Genomic DNA, 24,100 nt, shown 5'->3' on the forward strand with positions numbered 1-24,100 from the left:
AAATTTTGTGCTATATTGTACTTTTTCAGAAATAGTTTATATTGGGGCTGTATTTCATTGTCTAGAATCTGCTGGAAATAGGAAAATGTTCTCATTAACTATAGAAAGATCTCTCACCTAACTGTAAGCAAGAAATTTTTTTTCCTCAGAAATGAAGCTAAATAGTTTAAAGGTCTAATAGTTAATTTTATAGGTGTGCATATGTTTAAGCACATACACAGACTTGGAGGCAGTATAGAGTAGAAGATAGTTCATCTACTCTAGATTGTCTAAGGGTAGAGCTTGGCAGTATGATTGCCATCTCTAATATTTCAGTTTCCTAAAATAACTATGGATACCTTCAGATACATAACATACACTTAGAGTGATATCTGAAAACTTAGTCTCACAAGAGATGACAAGAATATAAATATTAATACATACCAAATCCATTATATTAGAGACTGGAACCAAAACTGAAAAGAATATTTTTTTGTTTGTTTGTTTTGGTTTGGTTTTTTTAGGAAGATAAATAATTTTGCCTCTTATTTGAGATACCCTACCCTTAATGCTGCTGAAAAATCTTAGACTGGTGGAGACAAGTGCCTAAAGCTATGATAATTTAGGAATTAAAATGCTAAGTTAGACTCTTTTTGGGAGATGACATAGAGCCTGTAAGATCTATGTATTTAGAACCAGGTAGTAGGGAAGGATTCTGCCATTTGGGGAATATATACCTGGTTGACTTGGGCTGAGCTTCTCAATAGCCAAAATAGTTTTTGAACTAATTTTTTAAAACTGAGTTGCGCCCTGGCTGGTGTGGCTCAGTTGGTTGGAACATCATCCTGTGCACTAAGGGATCATGGGTTCAGTTCCTGGTCAGGGCACATACCCAGATTGTACCTCCTCTAGTAGACCCACCTCTGAGTAGATCCCTGGTATCAGCCATTTAACAAACAGCTCCAGTTCTAAGATCCTATTATTTTGTGTGATATCCACTATCCTCCCTACCCCTTCCATCAAGGCAGTATCCTGACCAAAGTAAAGCTGTGACTACTAACTAAGCCAGGCTATGAATAGTAATCTTAATTTTATACACTTACTGTTAGGCCTCTATTTCTATCACTGTTGTTAGGCCTTATGCTTTAAGCCGCAGCGGTTCTCAACCTATGTGTCACGACCCCTTTGGGGGTCGAACAACCCTTTCACAGGGGTCGCCTAAGACATAACAGTAGCTAAATTACAGTTATGAAGTAGCAACGAAAATAATTTTATGGTTGGGGGTCACCACAACATGAGGAACTATATTAAAGGGTCGCAGCATTAGGAAGGTTGAGAACCACAGCTTTAAGGCATTGAAGACAAGGATAATGCTTGTTTGTTTTTTATTTCATTTGCAGCACAGTTTTGCATGCAAGTAGGACTAAATAAATTCTTATGAAGACATTTTTTAAGCCTGAAATTTATTGATTTATTTAATTTTATTTAATATGAATACCTCAACATTTAACCAGAGTGTAGGATTATTTTAATTTATAGCTGTACAAAATTATTTTTTTCATGGAGTACTTGTATCCAAATAATGAAAATTGGATAATCTTAATACATAACTCTTAGTTTAAAGAGATGATATGATATATGACTTAAGTTGTTTATATGCTTCTTGGTACATTCATATCTGCTTCATCATCCTGCTCATCATTATATTAGATGAAAATTGTGCTATTTCTCCTATACATAACTGACTTGCTCTTCAGTTTTGTCACCTTCACTTTCGGTGAGAAGAGGTATATCTAGTAGAATGATTGAAGAAGACTGAATGGTTGAATTTCGGAGTCTCATTGGGCTCTGGTATATGGCAGGATTAATCCCATTTCGCATTCCATGTTTTATGAAAAACTTAGAGTTTTCTGCCATTGGATTCCGGAAGATATTACTGGAGCATTTTCTAAGAGTTTTTACTGATTTTGTGGCTTGATAATTGCAGGTGATATATCGACCAAATGCATCCCGAAATGTCTTGTTGAAGAGGGTATAGACCAAAGGATTCACTCCTGAAGAAACGTAGCCTATCCACACAAATATCTCCAGGAGCATTTTGAGAGTAGTCTGGTTGCAGGAATCACATAAAACTAGAGTTATATTTGTAATAAAAAAAGGACACCACATAAGCAAAAAGAGGAAGAACACAATCCCTAGAACCTTTGAGGCTCTCTGTTCATTGGAAATGGTCTGCAATGACTTTTTTCCAACTGTGGACATTCTTCGCATAAGTATATCATCACTCGAGTTGGGTGGAGTTTTGCCCTTGTGAGAACCATCCAGCATTATTGCCACCTTTTCAGGTGAGGAGCAAGGTGTTCCATCCCTTTGGAAAATTGTGGACACAGTCAGCCATGTTAGGCGTTGAGGTGGCTTATTTCTGACCAAGTAAGCTTTCTTCTGTAAAGCATGGATAGTGAGAAAGTAGGTGACAATCATGATTGCCAGAGGTATAAAGAAGGAAGCCAGTGAGCCAAAGAGCATGAAATTGCCATGACGATCTTTTGTCAATTCACAAGTGATGTTTGGATTACCCACATCGGTTTCTATGCCTTTAAGAGGGACTGGAACAGCAATACCTAAGGAAGAGGGAGCAAGATAAACTTAGTTAATTTTATGGCCTTTGATTCTTAGATTAGGTCCTTTTTTTTTTTTTTAATTTATTTATTTTTGTTACAGGTGTTTCTCCTTTTCCCCCCACTGATTCCCTCCTCCCCCTCCCTCCCCACCCTGTCCCCAGCTTTGTTGTCCATATCCATTGTTCATACATACATGCATATAAGTTCTGTGGTTTATCTCCCCCCCCGCCCCCTCTTCTGGGGATTGTCAGTCTGTACCCCACTTCCACGTCTCTGGGACTACCCCGTTCGTCAGACTGTTATGTTCATTATATTCTACAAATAAGTGAGATCATGTGATATTTGTCTTTCTCTGCTTGGCTTGTTTCACTTAGGATAATACTCTCCATGTCCCTCCATGTCGTCTCAAAGGATAAAAGATCTTTCTTTCTTACAGCTGCATAGTACTCCATTGTGTATATGTACCACAGCTTTTTTATCCATTCGTCTACTGATAGACATTTGGACTGTTTCCAGATCTTAGCTATTGTAAATAGTGCTGCTATGAACATGGGGGTACATATATTCTTCCTGATTGGTGTTTCAGGCTTCTTAGGGTATATTCCTAGAAGTGGGATCACTGGGTCAAATGGAAGTTCAACTTTTAATCTTTTGAGGTAACACCATATTGTTTTCCATAGTGGCTGCACCAGTCTGCATTCCCACCGGCAGTGTCCTAGAGTCCCCTTTTCTCCACACCCTCGCCAACACTTATAGTTTGATGATTTGTTGATGGCGGGCGGCCATTCTGGCAGGTGTGAGGTGATACCTCATAGTCGTTTTAATTTGCATCTCTCTGATGATTAGTGATGTTGAGCATTTCTTCATATGTCTCTTAGCCATTTGTATGTCCTGTTTGGAGAAGTGTCTGTTTAGTTCCTCTGCCCGTTTTTTAACGGTCTAGTTTCATTTTTATGGGTTCTTTATCTTCCTTTTGTTGAGTTGTATGAGCACTCTATATATATTGGAAATTAACCCCTTATCTGATATATCATTGGCAATTATGCTCTCCCATACAGTGGGTTGCCTTTCCATTTTGATGATTATATCTTTTGCTGTGCAGAAGCTTTTGAGTTTGATGTAGTCCCATGTGTTCATTTTCTCCTTTGTTTCTGTTGCCTCAGGTGATGTATCAGTGAAAATTCTGCTGCGTATAATGTCTGAAATTTTGTTGCCTACATTTTCTTCTAGGATTTTTATGGGTTCATGAGTCACATTTAAGTCTTTTATCTGATGGTCTAGTTTCATTTTTATTGCATGTAGCTGTCCAATTTTCCCAACACCATTTATTAAAGTGGCTGTCTTTACTCCACTGTGTGCTCTTGCCACCTTTGTCAAATATTAATTGAGCATATTGCCTTGGTTCATTTCCGGGAGATTAGGTACTTTTAGAGTTTAGTGACTTTATGTGGTTAGTAAGTTGTAATTTCTGGTACCCACATTACAGAATTTGTCAAAGCATTTAATCAATGGAAGATTGGACAAATAGAACCTAAGTAAGCAAACCTGCTGTTTTAAAACAGAGATTGGGCCCTGGCTGGTTTGGCTCAGCGGTTAGAACGTTGGCCTGTGGTCTGGAGAGACCCGGGTTCCGTTCCCGCTAAGGGCACGTACCTTGATTACAGTTTGTCCCCGGCCCTGGTTGGGTCGTGTGGGTGGCAACCACTTGATGCGTCCCTTTCACGTCAATGTTTCTCTCTCTCTCTGTCCCACTTTCTCCTTCCCACTTTATCTGAACAAAAAATGGAAAAGTGTCCTCAGGTGAGGATAAAAAAGAGAGAGAAAATAAATAAAACAGAGATTGGCTAGTGATTTCAGGTTTATAATTAAAGCTTCCCTAAAGCTATAATATATTCATGGAATAGTAGAGAATGTCTTCATTTATTCTCCATTTCTTATCATCTACTTTCGTTTGTTGATCTGCCCCAGGTTAAGGAAAAGGAATTCAGGAGAAGCTGCTTTTAATATTAAATGTAGTTAGTTGATCTAAGAGACTTCAGAGTACGTTCATGCAGCATCTTAATTCTGAATTACTATTATCTTCGGTGTTACTCAGTTTCATTTAACAGATAGTGTTATCTTTTGATGTTTGTGAATGTCTTTACTTCTTTTCCTTCTTTCTTCTTAGGGAAGACTAAGGAGTTCATTGTTTGTTTGTTTGTTTTTTTAAATGCTACTAAAAATTTTTAGAGTATGTGAATCTTGAAATTTATTTTCAGGATTGAGTTCATACCATAAAGTAAATATTTAAATATGATCTTGTTCGGTGAAGTAGTTTATTAGGAAGACAAGTTACACGAGAGTTAGCCTGAATCTTTTCCCTTTGAAACAGCAGATTTTTAAAAATAAATCTGAATTAATCTTTAGAAACTTCTAGAATCCTTTTGTTTTAAATTACTCCATTATCTGCACAGCCTTTTTATGGTAGCTAAGGAGCCTTTGATAAGAATGTTTTCCTCAAACCCTTTTCAATGGAGGCCACTATTTTTTCTACTTTTCTATAGGATCACCACCAGAAAGAGGATTCTTTATACTTATATTCTACACTAGGGGTCAGCAAACTACAACTTGAGAGCTAAATCTGGCCTGCCTTCTGTTTTGTAAATAAAATTTTATTGGAACAGAGCCATACTCATGGTTAATGTATTTCTATGCCTGCTTTTGTTCTGCTGCAGAGTTGAACAATTGTGACAGAGCCTGCAAGCCCAAAGTATTTACTATTTTGCTCTTTACAGAAAAAATTGGCTGATCCCTGTGCTACCCTCTTACTTCCAGGTAATCATTCCACTGTTCTCTTCCCCTAAAACACTTCCCTTGTAAAGTCTAGTTAATCGATTTATACCACTCTATTCTCCATTTACCCACCAACTTCCAGGACATTTGTCCATCTTGCTCAATAGCTCCTTGTTATAGTCTTCCTCTCCACTATTCCATTACTATCATCTTCTATGACTTTCCATTGATGTCCTTTCTAACACCTGAATTTTATGTTCTTGAACTTCTCAACTCTAATTATTTTTGCTGTTGTTGTTAATCCTCACCCAAGGATATTTTTCCATTGATTTTTAGAGTGGAAGGGAGGGAAGGAGGAAGAGAGAGAAATATCAATGTGAGAGACACATCAATTGGTTGCCTCCCTCATGACCCTAACCAGAGCCAGGGATAAAATCTACAACCCAGGTACGTGCCCTTGACCAGAAATCGAACACATGACCCTCCAGTCCACAGCTCAACCCTGTGACCTCTGAGCCAAACTGGCCAGGGCATCAACTATAATTATTATTATTTGTACTCCTGAAGCCTTTTATAGGTCCATTTAAAATTACCCCATATCTAAAATCACGAACTCTGATATTTCCCTTCTTGTCCTGCTGCTCTTCATTACTGTAGAACTTGTCTTTACTATTATCTTGACCTCTAGTCCATCCTTACTTCTCTATTTTCACATGCCATTAATCTCGTCAAGGCTCACATTACCTTCTCATCAAGCTTGTTGGTCAATACAATAACATTTAAGTTTCCACTGGTTCTTTTTCTACCCTTACCTTTTTATTTTCCTCTACTAACTTACTATAGCCAAGTGTTACCTAGGCTAACCATAAATCCAGAAGAAAAAAGTATGTAAGCTCTTTTCTGCACTTTGCAGAATTAAAAAACTGAACTAACCCCATCATCTGCTTTTTCTTTTACAAAGTTACTAAATTATCATTGGTTCTACAAGGCAAAGTGTGATGAAATGAAAGACCCCTGTACCAAAAGGTCGCCAGTTCGATTCCCGGTCAGGGCACATGCCCAGGTTGTGGGCCCATCCCCAATGGGGGTGTGCAGGAGGCAGCCGATTGATGTTCTCTCTCATCACTGTTTCTCTCTCTCCCCTTCTCTCTTCCTCTTTCTCTAAAATCAATAAAGAATATAAAGTTTTAAAAATCAGAATAGGAAGATCTCTCAGTAAACATGAAGATGGTTCTTTCTGATAATATGAACCTTTTCTGCTTTTTCACAATTTTTGCTGATAGTATGGTTTAGTAGCTATATGATGAATGTAATGGCATGGGAACTTGTATTGGTGTGTCAATAGGTTGCCTTGACTTCTTGTACTGAGTTTCATGGCCTAGCAGGACTGGAATTCTCCTAGCTAAATGGAACCAAAGGCTATATATACCACCCCTCACCCTGATATTCCCCACATACCTATTGAAATTAACCACACCGCTGTAATCTTGATGAGTGCTGTAGCTCGTGAGTTATATTGATTGGCCTGTATTGGCTTTTTGATGGCTATATAACGATCCACTGAAATGGCGCAGAGATGCATAATGGATGCAGTAGAAAAAAGAACATCAAGAAATAACCAGGCAGGGCATAGAACAAGTGGGAGGGGCCACATAGCTTCTGAAAGAAAGAAAAACATTTCTTCAGCAAAATTGCAACTTTTGATCTGCATTTTTTTTCCCAAAAGTACTACATATTTTTTAATCTATTTGTAGTTTATCTGAAATTTAATGACAAGTTTCGTAAGATAATGTTTAACTTCAGATAATGAAATACATAATATTCAATATATTTCTGTAGATGGTACCTTCTAAGTACATTTTTTGTTTTTATAATAATTACAACCCTTTTCTAAATCAACAATATAGCATTATGTTGATCTTTGCTGTTTTGTCTATTCCTTTTGTGATCTTTTAAATGTTTATATAGTGTTGCACCTAGAACTTAAACTTGCTATTCAAATAAACTTTATTTTTAAGCTGCTATTATATAAGAATAAAACCTTTTACCATATGGAGGAAGCAATATAATGTGGCAAAAAAAAAAAAAAGTATTACAATGAAATTCTCAATGAGGTCTGGAATTTGGGCTCACTTATAGCAATAATTAGCAACATGAACCTTGTGTACAGCAAACATTTGGTGAAATTATTTAAGGTTTTTGTTTTGTTTTGGGGGGTTGTTTTTTTTTTGACAGAAATAGTTCTTAAATAAAGTTTATAAAAGGAATGGCTTCAGGTTATCCTGAGGAAAAGTAGATTGCTATCCTTCCATGTCCTATCATTAACTTCAAGCTCTGGAGATGTAATAAGTGATACAAACTTTTGGTTTAAACAGAAAATCTCAGGATTAGACATAGGACTTACTGTATTTAACAAACTTATTTTACAGAAACATTTACTGTCTACCTTATACAGTCTTAAGTACTTTAGAAATACTAACTTTTTTAAAATCTAAGGTTTCAGATATGGTTTTGAATAGTCTAAATAGCTTTTCAATAAATTTACTTAGACAAGTATCCATACATAAAGTGTTTTTATTTATTTATTTCATTTATTTTGGGTATTTTGTTTTTTTAGAGAGGAAGGAAGAGATAGAAACATAGATGTGAAACATCAGTTGGCTGCCTCCTGCATGCCCCCTACTGGGGATTGAGTCCGGCAACCAACCCAGGCTTGTACCCTGACCTGCAATCCAACCAGTGACCTCCTGGGGTGCATGGGACCATGCTCAACCAACTGAGCCACACCAGCTGGGCTGTAGTTTTAAAATTAAAATTTTAGGGTTTTTCTAGAATATTTCAGTTAAAATCCATTTTACCAAAACACACAGATTTTAGAGCTTGCTATTAAAGCAAATTACGCCATATAGAACAAATGTCATATGTTGTATGAGACTATTTACATCTTTTTTTGCCCCGCCAGGTGGCTCAGTTGGTTGAAGTGCCATCCCATACACCAAAAGGTGGTGGGTTTCATTCCCGGTCAGGGCACATACCTAGGTTCTGGGTTTGATCCCCAGTCAGGGCTTGTACAGGAGGCAGCCTGATAGATGTTTCTCTCTGTCCCCCTCTTCCTTGCTCTCTAAAATCAATAAACATATCCTCAGGTGAGGGTTAAATAAATAAATCCTTTATACAGTTTGTCGTATGTCCACTGACAAAATATAAAACTTGATTTTGCAAGTGTATATAACTTTGACAGACATAAAATTATCGGGATAATTGGAGAACCAACATAAAATCTCAGGATTTCAGAGCACCAACAGGCCCTTAAGTTGTAAGTTGTTTAAATTCCAGAGTTTGTGTGTATTATTATTATTATTATTTTTATTTATTTTTTTTTTTAAGAAATCAAGTAGGGTTTCAGTGAAAAATATTTGGATACCTCACAAAAAAGGTACCAAGGCTGACAAATCCACTTTTTAGTACCTTCTGTTTCCAGAGTTGGAATGTGGCATTCTTAATAGGAATATTAAAATGTTTCTTCTTAGGAACAGAATAACAAAATTAGTATGACTTTTTGTTCAAAAAGGATAGATTATTGCTTGGTACTTGGTTCCATGTTCAGTGGCTTTTTAAAAAAAAAAAATCTAAAGCATCAGGTGGAAGGAGTAATTCATGCTTTTAAGTAAATTACTATAATATTATTCCTACTTCACTGAATTGCGGGTTGGAATAAGCTATGAAGAGAATAAGTTATAGTCACTAAGCTGGAAGGAACCTTAGAGAATATGTCACTGATTTTGCAGATGAGTGAATTCAGGTACAGTTAAGTCTTTGAATAGGAGAGGGAGCATTTAATAGAACTGCAGGTTCTTGGGCCTTATCTCAGACCATTGAATCAACCCTGCAGTTGAATAAGATACCGGGATGATTTGTATGCAAATTGTTAAGAAACTACTTTAGAAGACATCCTGGAAAGGTGGTGTCTTGGTGTCTAGCTTGATATTTGCTAATGTATGATAGGCATTTAGTATGTCTCAGGAAGGAACTTATGGGAAACCTTTCAAAATAGAGAATGGCAGAGAACTTTGTGTGTAGAAAGAATCTAATCAATTGAATTTTCTCCCTTTTAGCTGTCATATTCAGATTATCTGTTATTTAGTGGAAGAAGACCTTGGTCAGTGAAAGGTGGCAATGTTTGACCTGAGCTTATCAAACCAGTGGTCTGAATGAATAGAGTCACGAATGATTGGGAGTTTTGCAGTGGAAACTACTTCAAGTGAAGCTGCATTCCGAACTATCCTGATATTCTAGATTTAGGACTGAGTAGGAAGTAGAAAAATACTCATGTCTAGAGCTGTATCCAGAGATATTGATCATATAGTTAAGGATTGTAAAAGGGAGATAATTAGCGATTCTTAGCCTTCTTTATTTAAATGCATGCTCTGTCTGTATCATCTTTTTTTTTTTTTTTTATCCTCACCCTAGGATATTTTTCCATTTTTTTGTACAGATAGAGTCGGAGGGACAGAGAGAGAGAGAGAAACATCGATGTGAAGGGACACATCGAGTGGCCGCCACCCGCACGACCAACCAGGGCCGGGGACAAACTGCAACCGAAGTACATGCCCTTAGCGGGAACCGAACCCGGGTCTCTCCGGACCGCAGGCCGACGCTCTAACCGCTGAGCCAAACTGGCCAGGGCTGTATCATCTTTTTAAATGGGTTACTAATCATTTAAACTTGCCCTATTTAGCTATTCTAATTATGGGTTATATTTTTTTAAATTAAGGTCTGGAAAATTTTAGTCATAAATCTAGTAGCCATGAGCAGGAAGCCACAATAGAACTCCCATGTAAAAAGTATGTGTCTTTGGAATTAAACTGTCTGACCTCTTAGTGCTGATTTAATTAAGTCTATGAAGCTTTGTTAGCCTCATTTTCTATCAGAATGAGTTTATATTATAACTCCAGTTTTGGAACCGGAAATGGGTATTCAAGTCACTAGAACTCTATTAAGTCAATGCTTTCTTATTGAAAACAGTAGAAATATTGAGGCATGGTAGAGAATTTTTTTAAAAAAGAGTATAAGGTTTAGGATTAAGAGAGATGGATCTTGCCCTGGCTGGTTTGGCTTAGCGGTTAGAGCATCTGCCTGTGGACCTAAAGATCATGGGTTCAATTCCCAGTCAAGGGCACATACCTGGGTTGCAGGTTTGATCCTCAGCCCCGGTCGGGGTTGTGTGGGAGGCAACCAATTGATATGTCTCTCTCACATTGATGTTTCTCTCTCTCATTCCCTCCCTCCCTTCCTCTCTCTAAAATCAATAAAGGAAGAGAAAAAAAAGAGAGAGAGAAGGATCTTTAGGATTAAGCTTTCTGATTCCAAATTTCATGAAATACTAGTGAATAGAAGTTTTTGAAACTAACAAAAGGTACAGATGACTGCATTAAATTAATAGAAATATTTTATGCAAAGGAAAAAGAAAATAAGGCTTATCTAATTGCCTAAATAGATTCAGGTAATCTAAGAATTTATACAAATTAAAAACAATTCTAGACATTTTCAGTTTATAAAGGAACTTTTTCCAGACCATATACTTTCATTCTAAAATTATCTTTTCAGTTAGTATTAATTTTATAGGCTCAAGATAAGAAAGATTTCTAACTATTCAGATAACTATAAAAGATTTTGTTGGTATGGTAAGGTAGGTTAACTATTCCAAAGTGTTATGTTGTTCTTATTAGGAGTTTTGATTTAAGTATTTACAATTTTATTTATTTGTTATAATGTTTATGTCCAGCTTATTTCTATAAGAACATATTATTTGAAATGGAATAGTTTCATACTTACATAAAAAGAAGGAAAAGTATATCTGAGAGTGAATCTATGGGAAATAAGTTATCAGATAGTTTAACTAGATTTCAGCTATTCTGGGGCTCTAAATTTGACTTTTCCATAAAAAATTATAACAGAAGGGGGGAAACATTTAAAATATGTAGCATTTATTGTCCTACAAAAAGAAAGCATGCAAAATTTCTCTGAAAGACATCCCATTTTGTATCTTTCCCCCACCCACTTCCAAATTAATCTCAAAGAATTTAATTTCAATAAGTTTGAATATTGGCATTTCCAAGAGTGCCTGAAATAAATGCAAATTGATGATTATAGAAGCAAAACAAGTCTTAGATGAGTCTTAGATTATTGACAGTTTATTATTTATCTAAAATACTAGTAGCATAGGAAGCATTTATCTCAATCTAGTGAGATCTTGCTTCCAGGTATGTCTCAAATAAATTTTTATAAAAATAAAAAAATAAAAAATAAATATGTTAATAGCACAAGTATTTTGTTGTTTAAAATGAGGACTTGTGCCTGGCTGGTGTGGCTCAGTGGATTGAGCGTCATCCCATGGACTAAGAGGTCCCAGTTCAATTCCCGGTCAGGGCACATGCCTGGGTTTTGGGCTTGATCCCAGTACAGGACGTGCAGGAAGCAGCTAATCCATGTTTCTCTCTCACATTGATGTTTCTGTCTCTCCCTCTCTTTCTCAAAAAAAAAAAAAAAAAGAGGGGGGACTTATACCCTGGCTGGTTTGGCTGAGTGGTTAGAGTGTTGGCCCATGGACCAAAGGGTCTCAGGTTTGATTCCTGGTCAAGATCATGTACCTGAGTTGCAGGTTCTATCCCCAGCCCTGGTTGGGGTCATGTAGAAGGCAATCAATTTATGTGTTTCTCTCACATTGATGTCCCCCTCCCCCTGCTCCAATACCCCCTTTCCACTCTATCTAAAAATCAAGAGGAAAATATCCTCAGGTGAGGATTAAAAAAAAGAGGACTTGTGTGCTTTAGATACAACCATGCCAAAGGGGTGGTAAAATTGCCATTCAGTTACATAAGTTTTTATTTGTCTCTCAGACAAGGTTCAACAACCTCAAATGCATGGGCCTAGGTCTAAAATCCTCAGAAAAGAGGTCTGGTAATCATCCCAAGAATTTATACATGTATTGGTTAAGACTCACTTTTTCTGTATCATTTAATATGAAATACAATTTTTAAAAAACACTGGGTGGGTCCTGACCGGTTTGGCTCAGCGTTTGGAGTGTCGGCCTGCGGACCAGAGAGTCCTGGGTTCAGTTCCCACTAGGGGCACATACCAAAAAACAAACACTGGGTGGGTTCTGCCGTTGTCCCTAGAGAAAATTCTGTGGCCCTCTTGTTAGAGTTACTTAAGATATAAATGTTGGCTATCTGTCAGGTATGAAACTTTTGGTTGAATTAATTTCTTTTTTCATTTGAGAAAGTACAGTAATAGAGATTAAGAGAGTGAATTCTAGAATCAGTTCTCCTGGGTTCAATATTTATTTTTATGTCCTATCATAAATGGATGATAATATCTATTTTATAGGGTTCCTTTGAAGATTAAATACAATAATACATGTAAAGTATTTAAAACAATGTCTGGTATAGATATAGCACTCAATAAATGTACTGTTATTGTTTGACAGAAACTAGCCCAGCCATTAAAACACTTCTACTTAGAAACAATAAGCCACATCGTCAGTATAAAATCAGTATGTTTATCTCCTGTCTATATCCAGTTGAACTTAAAGCTGTACTTCAAAAAAAGGATATGAGATCATGTTTAACTGTTTAACTTTTAATTTGTCATGAAAGTATCCCTTTTACTAACTTATATAAATGGCAAAGAAACACAAATAACCTATATGCATTGCCATATTTTTTTTCTGTTTTTTTTCCTTTGTTCTTTTTTTTGGGGGGTGCACTTTGTAAATGGTATAAAAACCTGAATTTTTAAACCAGAAACTGGTTTTTAACAAGAAGCTAAAATCTTCTTGATGAGATAGATTCATTTTTATCTGAAACCTGCTTACCCTTTGGGTAACTTTTTAGTTTAGAAAGCTGAGTTCTTTCTAAAGTAATTCACATTAATCTGTAAATCTGGGGCATAAGATAGTTCCCTTTGGAGGATTTAAAAGACTATTTCTAAAGCCATTCCTAGAGGGCTGTGCCTCTAGAGCTCACAGAGGTAAATAGTTCACGAATGGGTTGAAGCAGGACAAATCCTAAATTATTCTAATATCCAAAAAGGACATGGTTTCAAGTATACATTTTTTTAATCTTTATGTTTTAATTTTTATGTTTCTATCTTTACTTTCCAGAAAAGAGAGACATAGATAAGTGTTTTAGTTTTTATTATAAAGCTGTTTTATATTTGCTTTTTTTCCACTACATTTGAGCATATGAAATGTTCTGGGGTTAGATGTCCGATATGATAGTGCTTAAAATGTTTCAAGTGATTTAATGCTTATGAAAAGTTTTCCTTGATTTTTAAATTTTCCACTTTCCAAAAAGAAGTCCCTTTAATTGTTTTGCTCCCTCATTTAAGAATTAGGTAGAACAGCCCTAGCTGGTTTGGCTCAGCAGTTAAAGTATTGGCTTTCAGACCAAAGAGTCATGGGTCCAATTCCAGTCAAGGGCATGTACCTCATTTGCAGGTTTGATCCCCTGGCCATGGTTGGGGTCATGTGGGAGGCAGGCAGTCGCTGTGTCTCTCTCACATCAATGTTTCTCTCTCCCTCTCTCCCTCCCAGTCTGTCTGAAAATCAATGGAAAAATATCCACTGGTAAAGGAAAAAAATAAATGGGTAGAGCAGCATTTCATTTCATAAATTAATAACTGATGTTTTAAAATTTTTACTACTGTACATCTCTTTCATTTCTGTTCAGACTTGCATCTAAACTAAATCATGACCCTGGCCAGTTTGGCTCAGCGGTTAAAGTGTCGGCCTGCGGTCCAGAGAGACCTGGGTTCGGTTCCCACTAAGGGCATGTACCTCGGTTGCAGTTTGTCTCCGGCCCTGGTTGGTCGTGTGGGTGGCAGCCACTCGATGTGTCCCTTTCATGTCAATGTTTCTCTCTCTCTCTCTTCCTCTCTCTCCCTCCCACTCTACCTGAACAAAAAATGGAAAAATGTCCTCGGATAAGGATTAAAAAAAAAAAACCTAAACTAAATCACGTATTTAAGTACATAAACCCTTTTGCATACTGTACTAATACTTGCCAATTATTAGTGCCTATAATGTCCTGGGCCCTACTTGACAATTTCACAAGATACCATAGTATGATTTAGCATACCTCTATTACAGACAAGGTGTTAAGTGGTTTACCTAAGTTAACACAGGAGACCAGGATTCAAAGCCTGGGTGTCTTTCTTCAAACACCCTTCCCTCCTCCCCCAATCTTTTAGTTGTTTTATACACCCTCTTTCACCTGTACCACAGAAACTTCCAGATCATGAGACATGGATTAAATTTTAAGTTATAAATAAATCAATAATGATCAAGGATGACCAAATGCTGTATATTCTATCTTTACATTTTAAATCATTTGTTTAACAAGGAAAGGAAAAATTAAGAGACATCTTAAACTGAACATCCTATCTTTTTTATATCGGCATATGATGTTCTTTTTTCCTTTGTGTCCTACTCAATTCTAATGTAGACATTTTCAAGACTTAAGCTATAAAAGTTACTAATTTGTGATTATGGATATAGGCAAGACAGTAAAAAGTAGAAATGTATAGTCGAGGTGTTAAGTCCAATGCTCCCAGAAAGGGAGAAGTGACAAAAAAGTTGACGAGTACTCATTTGAAAGACCACGTTATGCCAGGTGTCATAATCTTGGTAAAATAAAATTTCAAACAATATATAAATCATTGGTGGAATAAAATATTCCTCAGTATGAGCCACTTCTAAAAATTCAATGCTCTCCTTTTTTTTATACCTAATTTTATTAGAATACTAGCTAATATAAAGTTTCTTTGTTACTTTAATTGAATTTCCCTGAGATAACTAGAATCACTCTTCATCATAGTGGTAATTAACTTTTTATGTATATAAGAACCAGAGATACTTTTCTTTGTACAGACTTTAGAAGTTCTGAGGATTCTCTCTGTAATGAGAGAAAAGACACAAAATCTGTTCCTGCCATTTAAAGTTAGAAAATCTTATAAGTGCATTAATTTAAAAAGTCTTACTAATTGTTGGCATGTGAAAGGCTGTCAAAAAAATCTTAGTATTTGAAGTTAGGTCCCTTTTTATAGTATGTGCAGTTCCCAACATATGAAGGCATTGTTCTTGAAGCTTTTTAGAGGACAGAATGCATTTTCTTCATATGCTTTCTCATAGAAATACAGTGTTTTCAATAATGAATCAATGCAATGTTTTAAATAGTGGTTAAGTTCCCGGGTTCATTTTTTGAAAATCTAACTCTATTACACAGCTTAATTTTCTGATAGTAAAAGTGTTTGGGGCTATGAAAGATTTTATTTTGTAATTTAAAATTAACATTGCATATTAGGAAGAATGTAATGTAGTTAAAAATACACATATTATTTAGGACATAAATAGAAAGGTATTCCACATATGTTGGGCTTCCTGCTAACTTTTATTGCTAAGAACATCTTGGGCCCTCAAACTTTAAATAATATCTTAGTTTTCAGCTGCTGCATACCTACTATTTTCCATATGGAATACACGGAATTACCTTTCTTATCTGTTTTTGTGTTTCATTTGTCATCTCACTTTAATACAATGGAAGTTTGCCTTTTCAGATTCTTTAACTATTTAGCTGATAATGTTTAAGTATCTACCAGAGTATTTTATGTAGAGTAGGTGTTTGATGTTTATTGTCTCATGGATTTTAAAGTTAAAATTTACTTCTGCATAATTCGTTCAGTTTCATTTATTTAATATAACATATCAGTTAAATTGTATGTTAGTTTGAGATGAGTGTTTTAAGATTTTCTGTATGCCTAGCAAAACACAGCTTGAGTATGATTTTACACATTAGGCTACTGTTGTGTGTCTGGAGATAGAGCTTGAATCTAATAATTACGATCTTTACTGTTTGTAAATGTTCCTACATAATCCTCATTTACTATATTTCTTTTAAAATTCATTAAGAATTAAGGTTGTTTATTAGAGTACAATTTCTTAATTATTTTTCATGGTTATGTGTAGCACTAGATTATTCAAAAGATTATGAATTTATAAAGGAGGAAGATAGATAGAAAGACAGTATGACTGACTAGAGAATCTATTAAAGCAGCAAAACCTTATTCACTGCTTGCTCTGCTTCAGACATTAAAGCCTGGGTAAATGTTGGTTTTCAGTGGGAAGTTTCAGCCCGTCACCATTCGACTATGTTTGGGGGATCAAGTACTTAATTTTAGATAACTTTCTACAATTATAAAAATGTAGTATTTCAACCCAAATATAAAAGTTTGAATGGCAGTTTTTCTTCACCTCCTAATATGCATTGTAGTTAAATAAATTTTACTTCTATAACCTGAAACATTTTTATCTTCACCATATAAATGTAATTCCAAGAAGCCCTATTCTCTTACAAATAATCATTTTGCTTAAGCATTTAATGAAAGGAATATCAGTTTATGCCAAGCATTAAATAAGTTAAATATCCTCTTTATGCTGACTCTTAGGAATCCTTATAATTCATCAGCAGAATTATTTGTGTTTACTCAAATTCTATGACTGGAGATGATATACAGAATCAGGAACTACTTATATCATTATCTTTTCATTATAACAAACTAAAATTTCAATGTCAAAATATATTTTTTATTGTAATAGCTCAGGTATTGGTCACTTATTTTAATAACCTAGAGATCTGATTCCTCTTATATATTAAGGATATGAATGGTCAGAAATCATAAAAATTAAACACATGGGTCATCTGTTGGGACTCTAAGTCAGACCATTTCCTTCAGCAACTAAATGTAATTTTTTTCTTAAACATTACACATGTAAAAGAATTGTGTCTAAGTCTAAAATACACAAACTATAAAAAGATATAAAAAGAATTTTTAGAATAATTCTAATTTTTAAATGGAGGTTTGGTGATTAAATTCAAATTTCATGATTCAAAGACCTTATTATTAATAATTAACCCAACATGTAACAGTTACAGAAGTGTCCCATCTATGGCTTTGTCAAGAAAAAAAAGTATTAATAGTAGGAGAGTTCAAGAGTATTCTGTTCTTCACTACAATTTTTTGTTAATGTATGCAGAATCTATGAATATTGCTAACTTGGATGAGTTTTGAAATTATTTTATTAGATGGCTAAGGAGGGAGTAGAATTATTTCTAGAAAATTATTATTTTTTTGTTCTTTAAAACTACCATAGAAAACCTGAAACTAATATAATAATTGTATGTCAACTGTAATCAAAAAATAAAAAAGTATTTAAAAAATAAATAAACTACCATAGAAAATGATGAACAATGAACTGTTTACTCACTGGTATGGTTAAATAGTTCAGGTTTATCTTTAAAGATTAAATAAGTATTCATTTCTCTAGTAGTATATCATAGTTGTTTGATTTGATGGCAGGAACAAGGTGAAATACTTACCAAACATTATTGTCAAGAGGGCAATTGGCATCACAAACAATCCAACCAGCAAATCAGCCACTGCCAGGGACATTAGAAAATAATTGGTAGCATACTGCAGCTTTTTCTCCAGTGAAACAGCCAGAATAACAAGGATGTTTCCACCAATTGTGGGTATTATCACCATGAGTATCAGGAGAGCTGCCCAGCGTGGTTTGTTTCCCTGTTCCTCACCAATCTGTTTCATTTCTTCTGGTATCGATTCTGTCTGTAATCCAGACCAGTTAGAAGAGATTAAGTGATCAAATGAGCTCTGCAAAATGAGCTCAGGAATTGTGCTTTGTTCAGATGTTCTATAAGAGAAAGCCATTTGCTGTATTTCTGTGATTTGATCCAATTCCAGACAATGGTCAGCATGGTCAGTAGCCAAACTGGTCATCTACTTTTTTAAGGCCTTGAACCCATGCCAAATACTTGAAGTCAAAGTTGATTCCTTCCTTTAAAAACAATTTTAGGTTCTCTAAAATGAGAGCATACATGCATCAGTCCATGTCTGTATGGAAGGCCCAAGTGTTAAGTATTCTGCAGAGGCTCGGATTTCAGAAGGCTTAGTGAAATAAACTGCTCGCTGTAAAAAAAAAAAAAAAAGACTTATTAGTTTCTCTCTTTTTTTTTCCTATAGTGGTATGATTGTGTTGGAATTTGAATATCAGAGAGTTCTTCTTAGATACAATATAATATGAATTGAATTATTTTATTTATTTTCAAAAAACAATTAGAAGAACACTTGAACTTAGCAGCCTCTCCCTTCTCAATAAGTCTCCTGTGCGTTTGTGACAGTACTGCAAGTTCTTACAAACGTGTTTCTGATATTTCAGTGGTTATAATAAAACATTAGTTGTTACCTTTACTTTAGAATACGTACAGAAGAATAGAAACGTCAAAGCAGTAAATAGTTCTGAATTGAACCTTTTGGTACACAATAGCCACAAACCTAGAAACACTCTTAGCCCACCTAAAGTGTAAATAAATAATTTACCAGCTAGGAATTTTTATCTGTAGGTTGTCTTTTCCTGACCAGGCTTATCTTAATATTGATATAAACACTATTTCCATAAAGCATTTTAGGACTCCTTTCATTTAAGAGAAGAAAAATATATATACGTATTACTAGAATCCAAATAATTGTTTTTAGTAATTTCATCTTTTAAAGAAAGCATGTTTCTACAACAGATATTTTCCAAATTTATCACTTTATGCCAAATTTAAACCAGTTTTTTTGTTTCTTTGTTTTAAATAGTAATTTTTTTCTTAACTTCCTCAGTTTCCTTGGAAAGGAGAAGCTAAGAGGATGATTAAAACATTTATTCATAAAATCTACAAATCGCATATTAAAAATTTTCCCTTTAAAATTGGTAAATTTTTCATTTTGATTTTTAAACCACTGAATAGAAATGAAAGATTATAGTAGCAAAATTTTTGAAGAAAATGTATAGATTAATTGTGTATTATTTGTTAAATACTTACCTCTTACTCGCTTGTTCCTTTATCTGCTCAGTAGACCTGCTTGCTGCTGTGACTGAAGTCTTCCTCCCGTTGACTTACTCTGAGCCTCCAGCACTGGCACTTGAAAGTAATGAAACTAATGTGTTGTATAGCTGTAAGCATGCCAAGGAGGTTATTTCCTCTTTGATATATTCGTTTTTAGAGAGTAGCAGCATTCATTGTAATTCATAAAGCCACCAGTGAAATATGTTGAACCAGTTCATGACCCTTATTCAAGTTATATTCTTAAGAGCTCTCTTTAATATTTGGGGAGTTGTAATAAACTCTATCATTTTAGCTTAAGATAGTTTTGTTTTGGATTAACCCTAGCCTGTTTTTTCCCATTTGAGAAAAAATAAGATACAATCTAGAGCTTTCATTCTGTGTAGAGTCTGCCTTGTGAGCCTTATAGCAATTTCTGGAGTTCTAATTTCTTGCAGTGAAACAAGATTCTTACCCAGCTTTTTATGCCTTTGCTGTGGCACATAATTTGCTCTGGTTGCAACCTTATATAGAAGAGCACAGAAAGGTCTGGATTCTACATGTGTGCATAGGTTTTAGCAGAAACTTTTTCATTGCTTATTTTTAAACAAATGGCCCCTGAGAACCAATTTAAGAGTTGGTTCATTGGCATTTTTTTTCCACAAATATATTGGGGAAAATACACAATATGTAATAAAAATATATTTCTGCCTTATTTCAGAAAATGGGTATAAAAATCTTAACAGCTATGTTATCTAAGTTTTCTCTGCACTATAAGACTAGCTTAGTACTAGAACTTCAGCATTCGCAATTTCCTTGTTAAAAGAACATCATAAATCACTTGTATTTTAAGATTATTTAATTACTTCTAGATCAGCAGTAGTACTTGTATCCTTTTTCTGTTTCAAATTTATATTTCTCAGCTTGTGTGATAGTTTACTGGAAAATACTTGTTGGTTCATTTCAGTTCTACTGAGCACTTGAGATTTTATTCAGTACTTGCTATGTTTTTAAAACTCAGAATTCAATATTTTAGAAAAAACATTTGCTAAGAATTTGAGGTGAAAACAAAGAAAATAATCAGGTGGATTTGGTGTGTCAGAATTTCTTTTTAGGAATATGGGAATATTTTTAAATGCTTCTTTATTATGAAATTACAGTTTGGCATCTGTGCTTATGCAGGCAGATAGGGGTCTGCAAAACAACATCATATTGAAAATAGCAGCACCATTATATTCAATGAAAGACTTGTATGAAATAAACCTTCATTGATTTGTGTTTATAGATAAAATTTTTTAAATAGTCTGTATGTTATAAAATACTAACCATTATTACTGTTATAATACTTTGTCAATACTAACCTCTCTCACCCACATTCACTCACTTTAAAAAAAGAAAAATCTAACTAAAAGTAGTTAAAATTGGTACTTGGGTTATTTTTATTTTTTAATTTTCAAATTAGTTTAATGACTAAGAAACATAACTAGTTAGAACAACTACTTATTTGGCAACCTCGAGTTATTAGAAGCATAGCTGAGAATCAGAAAGAAAGCAAAATAATACCAAATAAATAAAAGGGTAGACAAATATCTCTCAGTTGGCAGATAACTAAACTGTGTTGTAAAACCTCATTCACATTAGACAGAAGACAACTTGTAAGTCCCTACTCCAGATCTTTTTGCTCTGTGCACACTCACAAAAACTGTCTCTTCCCCTCTTCAATGAAAACAGCATTTGCACATGCTGGTAAATCTAAAAAGAATGTTCAGTGATAAATTCACTCTTGAGACAATTTTAACACACACGTTTCCCTGCCTACTCCAGAGTAGAAAAACAAACTAAAAATTGAACAAGCACTTTGATAGTAGCAAACAAAGTCAACTGAAGAAACAGGAATTAAAAGTATAGGTGTGTAGGTCTACTCAGAATAGAGACTTATCAATCTATCATAATAGCCTTCTACAACTATGTGTGATTTAATAATTGATATCATAGTGGTGACTCCCACATTTTTTTTTTCTTTATTGATTTTAGAGAGAGAGGAAGAGAGAGATGGGAACATTAATGAGAAAGAACATCGATTGGCCGCCTCCTGCATGCCCCTTACTGGGGATCTGGCCCACAACCTGGGCATGTGCCCTGACTGGAATCAAACCGGTGACCCCTTGGTGCATGGGTCAACGCTCAACCACTGAGCCACACGAGCCGGGCATGACTCCCACATTTTAAAGAAAGGGTTAAATCATCTTCAGTTGTTTTGGGCGGCAGGAATATGTGACATGTATTTTTTAAAAGATTTTCTTCCCAAATGATATAAAAGTATCATTCTTAAAGATCAAGTGACATTTCATATATGTGGAAACTTCATTTCTGTAGAATTTCTCACCAAGAATTTCGATAAATTCTAATTAAAGTAGCTTAGATTCAGACTCTCATTTGACCATAACTAAAACATTTTTTTCTAAAATATTGACTTTTATCACTGATGCCTTTTTAATTTATTGAACAAATTATATTTTTTACTTTTAAAAGGGCAGTCTAATTAATGTTTCTTACAGGCCTAGAAGGACAACTTAAATATCAACCAAGGACTTTTTTTTACCTCTTAGTCATATTTATCAAACACCAACCATTAAGGAATTTTTAACAGTATGCAGATTTTGTCCATGAAATATTCATTCATTTGTGAAGTATTTGTTGAGTTCCATTTGCTTGTGGAGATGAACAAGATAAACATTTTCTACCCTTATGTAGTTTATAATCTTATAGAGATACAAACAAGTATATTGATAATTATAATACAGACATGGTAAAACTAAGACGAGCTCACTTCACCAGGGCCTGCAGTGCAACTCAAATATTTTTTGGTCTTTCTTTCTTTCTTTCTTTCTTTCTTTCTTTCTTTCTTTCTTTCTTTCTTATTCATTCTCTTTGACAAGGTCAGTGAGAGAGCTAAAATTGTAAGAATAGCTATTCCAAATTTAATCTGTTCATATTAGACTCCTTCAGTCACTCTCCACTGATGACTTGAATTTACCTCTTATTTTAATGAAAGACTTAGACCAATCAGAAAGCTCTATCTCATTTCCCTTTCTCAAAATGTCTTATTTTCAGTCATCCTATTCTTTGGGACTATGCTGTCATTCTACTTTTCCAAATTAACTTCCACTTAATTTTTAACCTCACTGACTGTTCCTTCTTAGTCTCCTTGTTCTCTTTCATCTCCTCAACCTCTTAATTTTGGGGCTCCTCTGAGACTAGTTTGTGGACCTCTTCACCCCTCTATCTGCACTTGGCAATCTCATACACATGTATGGTTTTAAATACTATTTATAATCTGTAATTCCCAAATTTGCATCTCTAATATGGACCTTTCCTTCAAATTCCAGACTTTTATGTTCAATGACTAGTGAAAAACTACAGATAGGCATATTTTAGGATATAGTTTCATGGGATAAAAGTATGTTTGGGAAACAAAACTATTTTCTTCTTAGTTATTTTTCTGATAATGGATATTTTACGTATCTCTTTTATATTATGATGAAAACAATTAAAAAACTATATCCCCCCTTTTATCCTCTAATGATATTCACTTTAAAAAAAATAATAAACTAGCCAAGAAAAAAAAATAGAACAAAAAAAGTTGCTAGAATTTCCACAATATGTAGTTCCATTGTTGAAAACACAGCTAACAAATCTGTAATTGTCTGAGTAAATATACTTTTAAATTCAACATATCAAAACATAAATGTGAAAAGCTGACTCATACATAACACAATCTATGCTAATAAAATGGTTTTCCAGGTATTGCATTCCTTGCTCTACCTCTCCTTACCCAATAAAACAAAATTCACTATTTTTCCTGTGACTTGACCATTTTTAGACATTTATTTTTCTAAATAAAAGTATGGCCATCTGGGCAGCTTCACCGGGAAGCTGCAAGTCACTGGGGGAAGGGGTCCAGCAAAGTGAAGGTGGACGCATGCGCAGTAAAATTATGGTGATGTATGGAAGGTGCCTGTCAATCTAACTTGGAACAGAGATCATTGGCCAGAGTCAGTGAGGCCACTGCAAGCGCACATAATCTTAGAAGGTTAAAAAGCCCCTGGGAAAGGAATTCTCTCAGTCTTGGCTCTCTTGTTTCTTTGGTTCCTTGCATTTGCCCGTGTTCCTAGAAGCCGTGGGCCATGCGGACCCCACATGCAATGGGCTGATTGACTGCAGATGGAAACACAGGCTAAGCGAGTTTGATGCTTGATTGGATTGTGCAAATATGTAACGGAAACTTTGATCAACGGCTTTAATCCTAGCTTTGCTAAGGACACAGCTACACTTTTTCCATGGCGGGACGGAGGGAGAGGAGATGTTGGAAAGTGGGGGTTTAATTCCCCGCCAATAAATGACAGTCATTCTCCCATGCAAGTCTCAGAAAACTCCTTTTTTCTCATGACATTGAAAGAAGCCCGCTTCTACCAGCAACTGGTGGGGACACAAAGGGCTCCCCACCAATAACAATATTATCTAAGAGATAAATGTTTATATAGAAAAGCTAAGATTTAAGGAGTGTCAGAATTATCTAAAATGGCTGAAGGAAAGCCTAATGAAATTAAAGACTTGGTGTATTTTTGTTTTTAATTTTAGGTATCATTCCATCTTTTTCCTTGCCTCTCTCTCTTTTTTTTTTTTTTCCTCTTTGCAGTTTGTTGAAGAGACCAAGTCATTATTACTGTAAAGTTTCCCACAGTATAGATTTTGTTGATTGCCTCCCTATGAATAATATGTGTG

At 35.0% G+C, this 24,100-nt stretch overlaps 2 protein-coding genes across 4 annotated transcripts in view; one reads left to right on the plus strand and one right to left on the minus strand.

Moving 5' to 3' along the window:
- Positions 1 to 24,100, plus strand: part of PSMD1 (proteasome 26S subunit, non-ATPase 1) — a 91,973-nt gene that overhangs the window by 32,419 nt on the left and 35,454 nt on the right. The window lies entirely within an intron of this gene.
- HTR2B (5-hydroxytryptamine receptor 2B) lies at positions 1,432 to 18,227 on the minus strand. The gene is made up of 3 exons (XM_036253776.1): positions 17,810 to 18,227; positions 6,831 to 7,031; positions 1,432 to 2,600 (listed from the first exon to the last, which is right to left on the minus strand). Exons 1-3 carry the CDS (start codon positions 18,225 to 18,227, stop codon positions 1,711 to 1,713), a joined length of 1,509 nt encoding a protein of 502 aa, XP_036109669.1. The 3' UTR covers positions 1,432 to 1,710.

Source organism: Molossus molossus, unplaced genomic scaffold (genome assembly GCF_014108415.1).
Source record: "Molossus molossus isolate mMolMol1 unplaced genomic scaffold, mMolMol1.p scaffold_m16_p_11, whole genome shotgun sequence".
Taxonomy (NCBI): domain Eukaryota; kingdom Metazoa; phylum Chordata; class Mammalia; order Chiroptera; family Molossidae; genus Molossus; species Molossus molossus.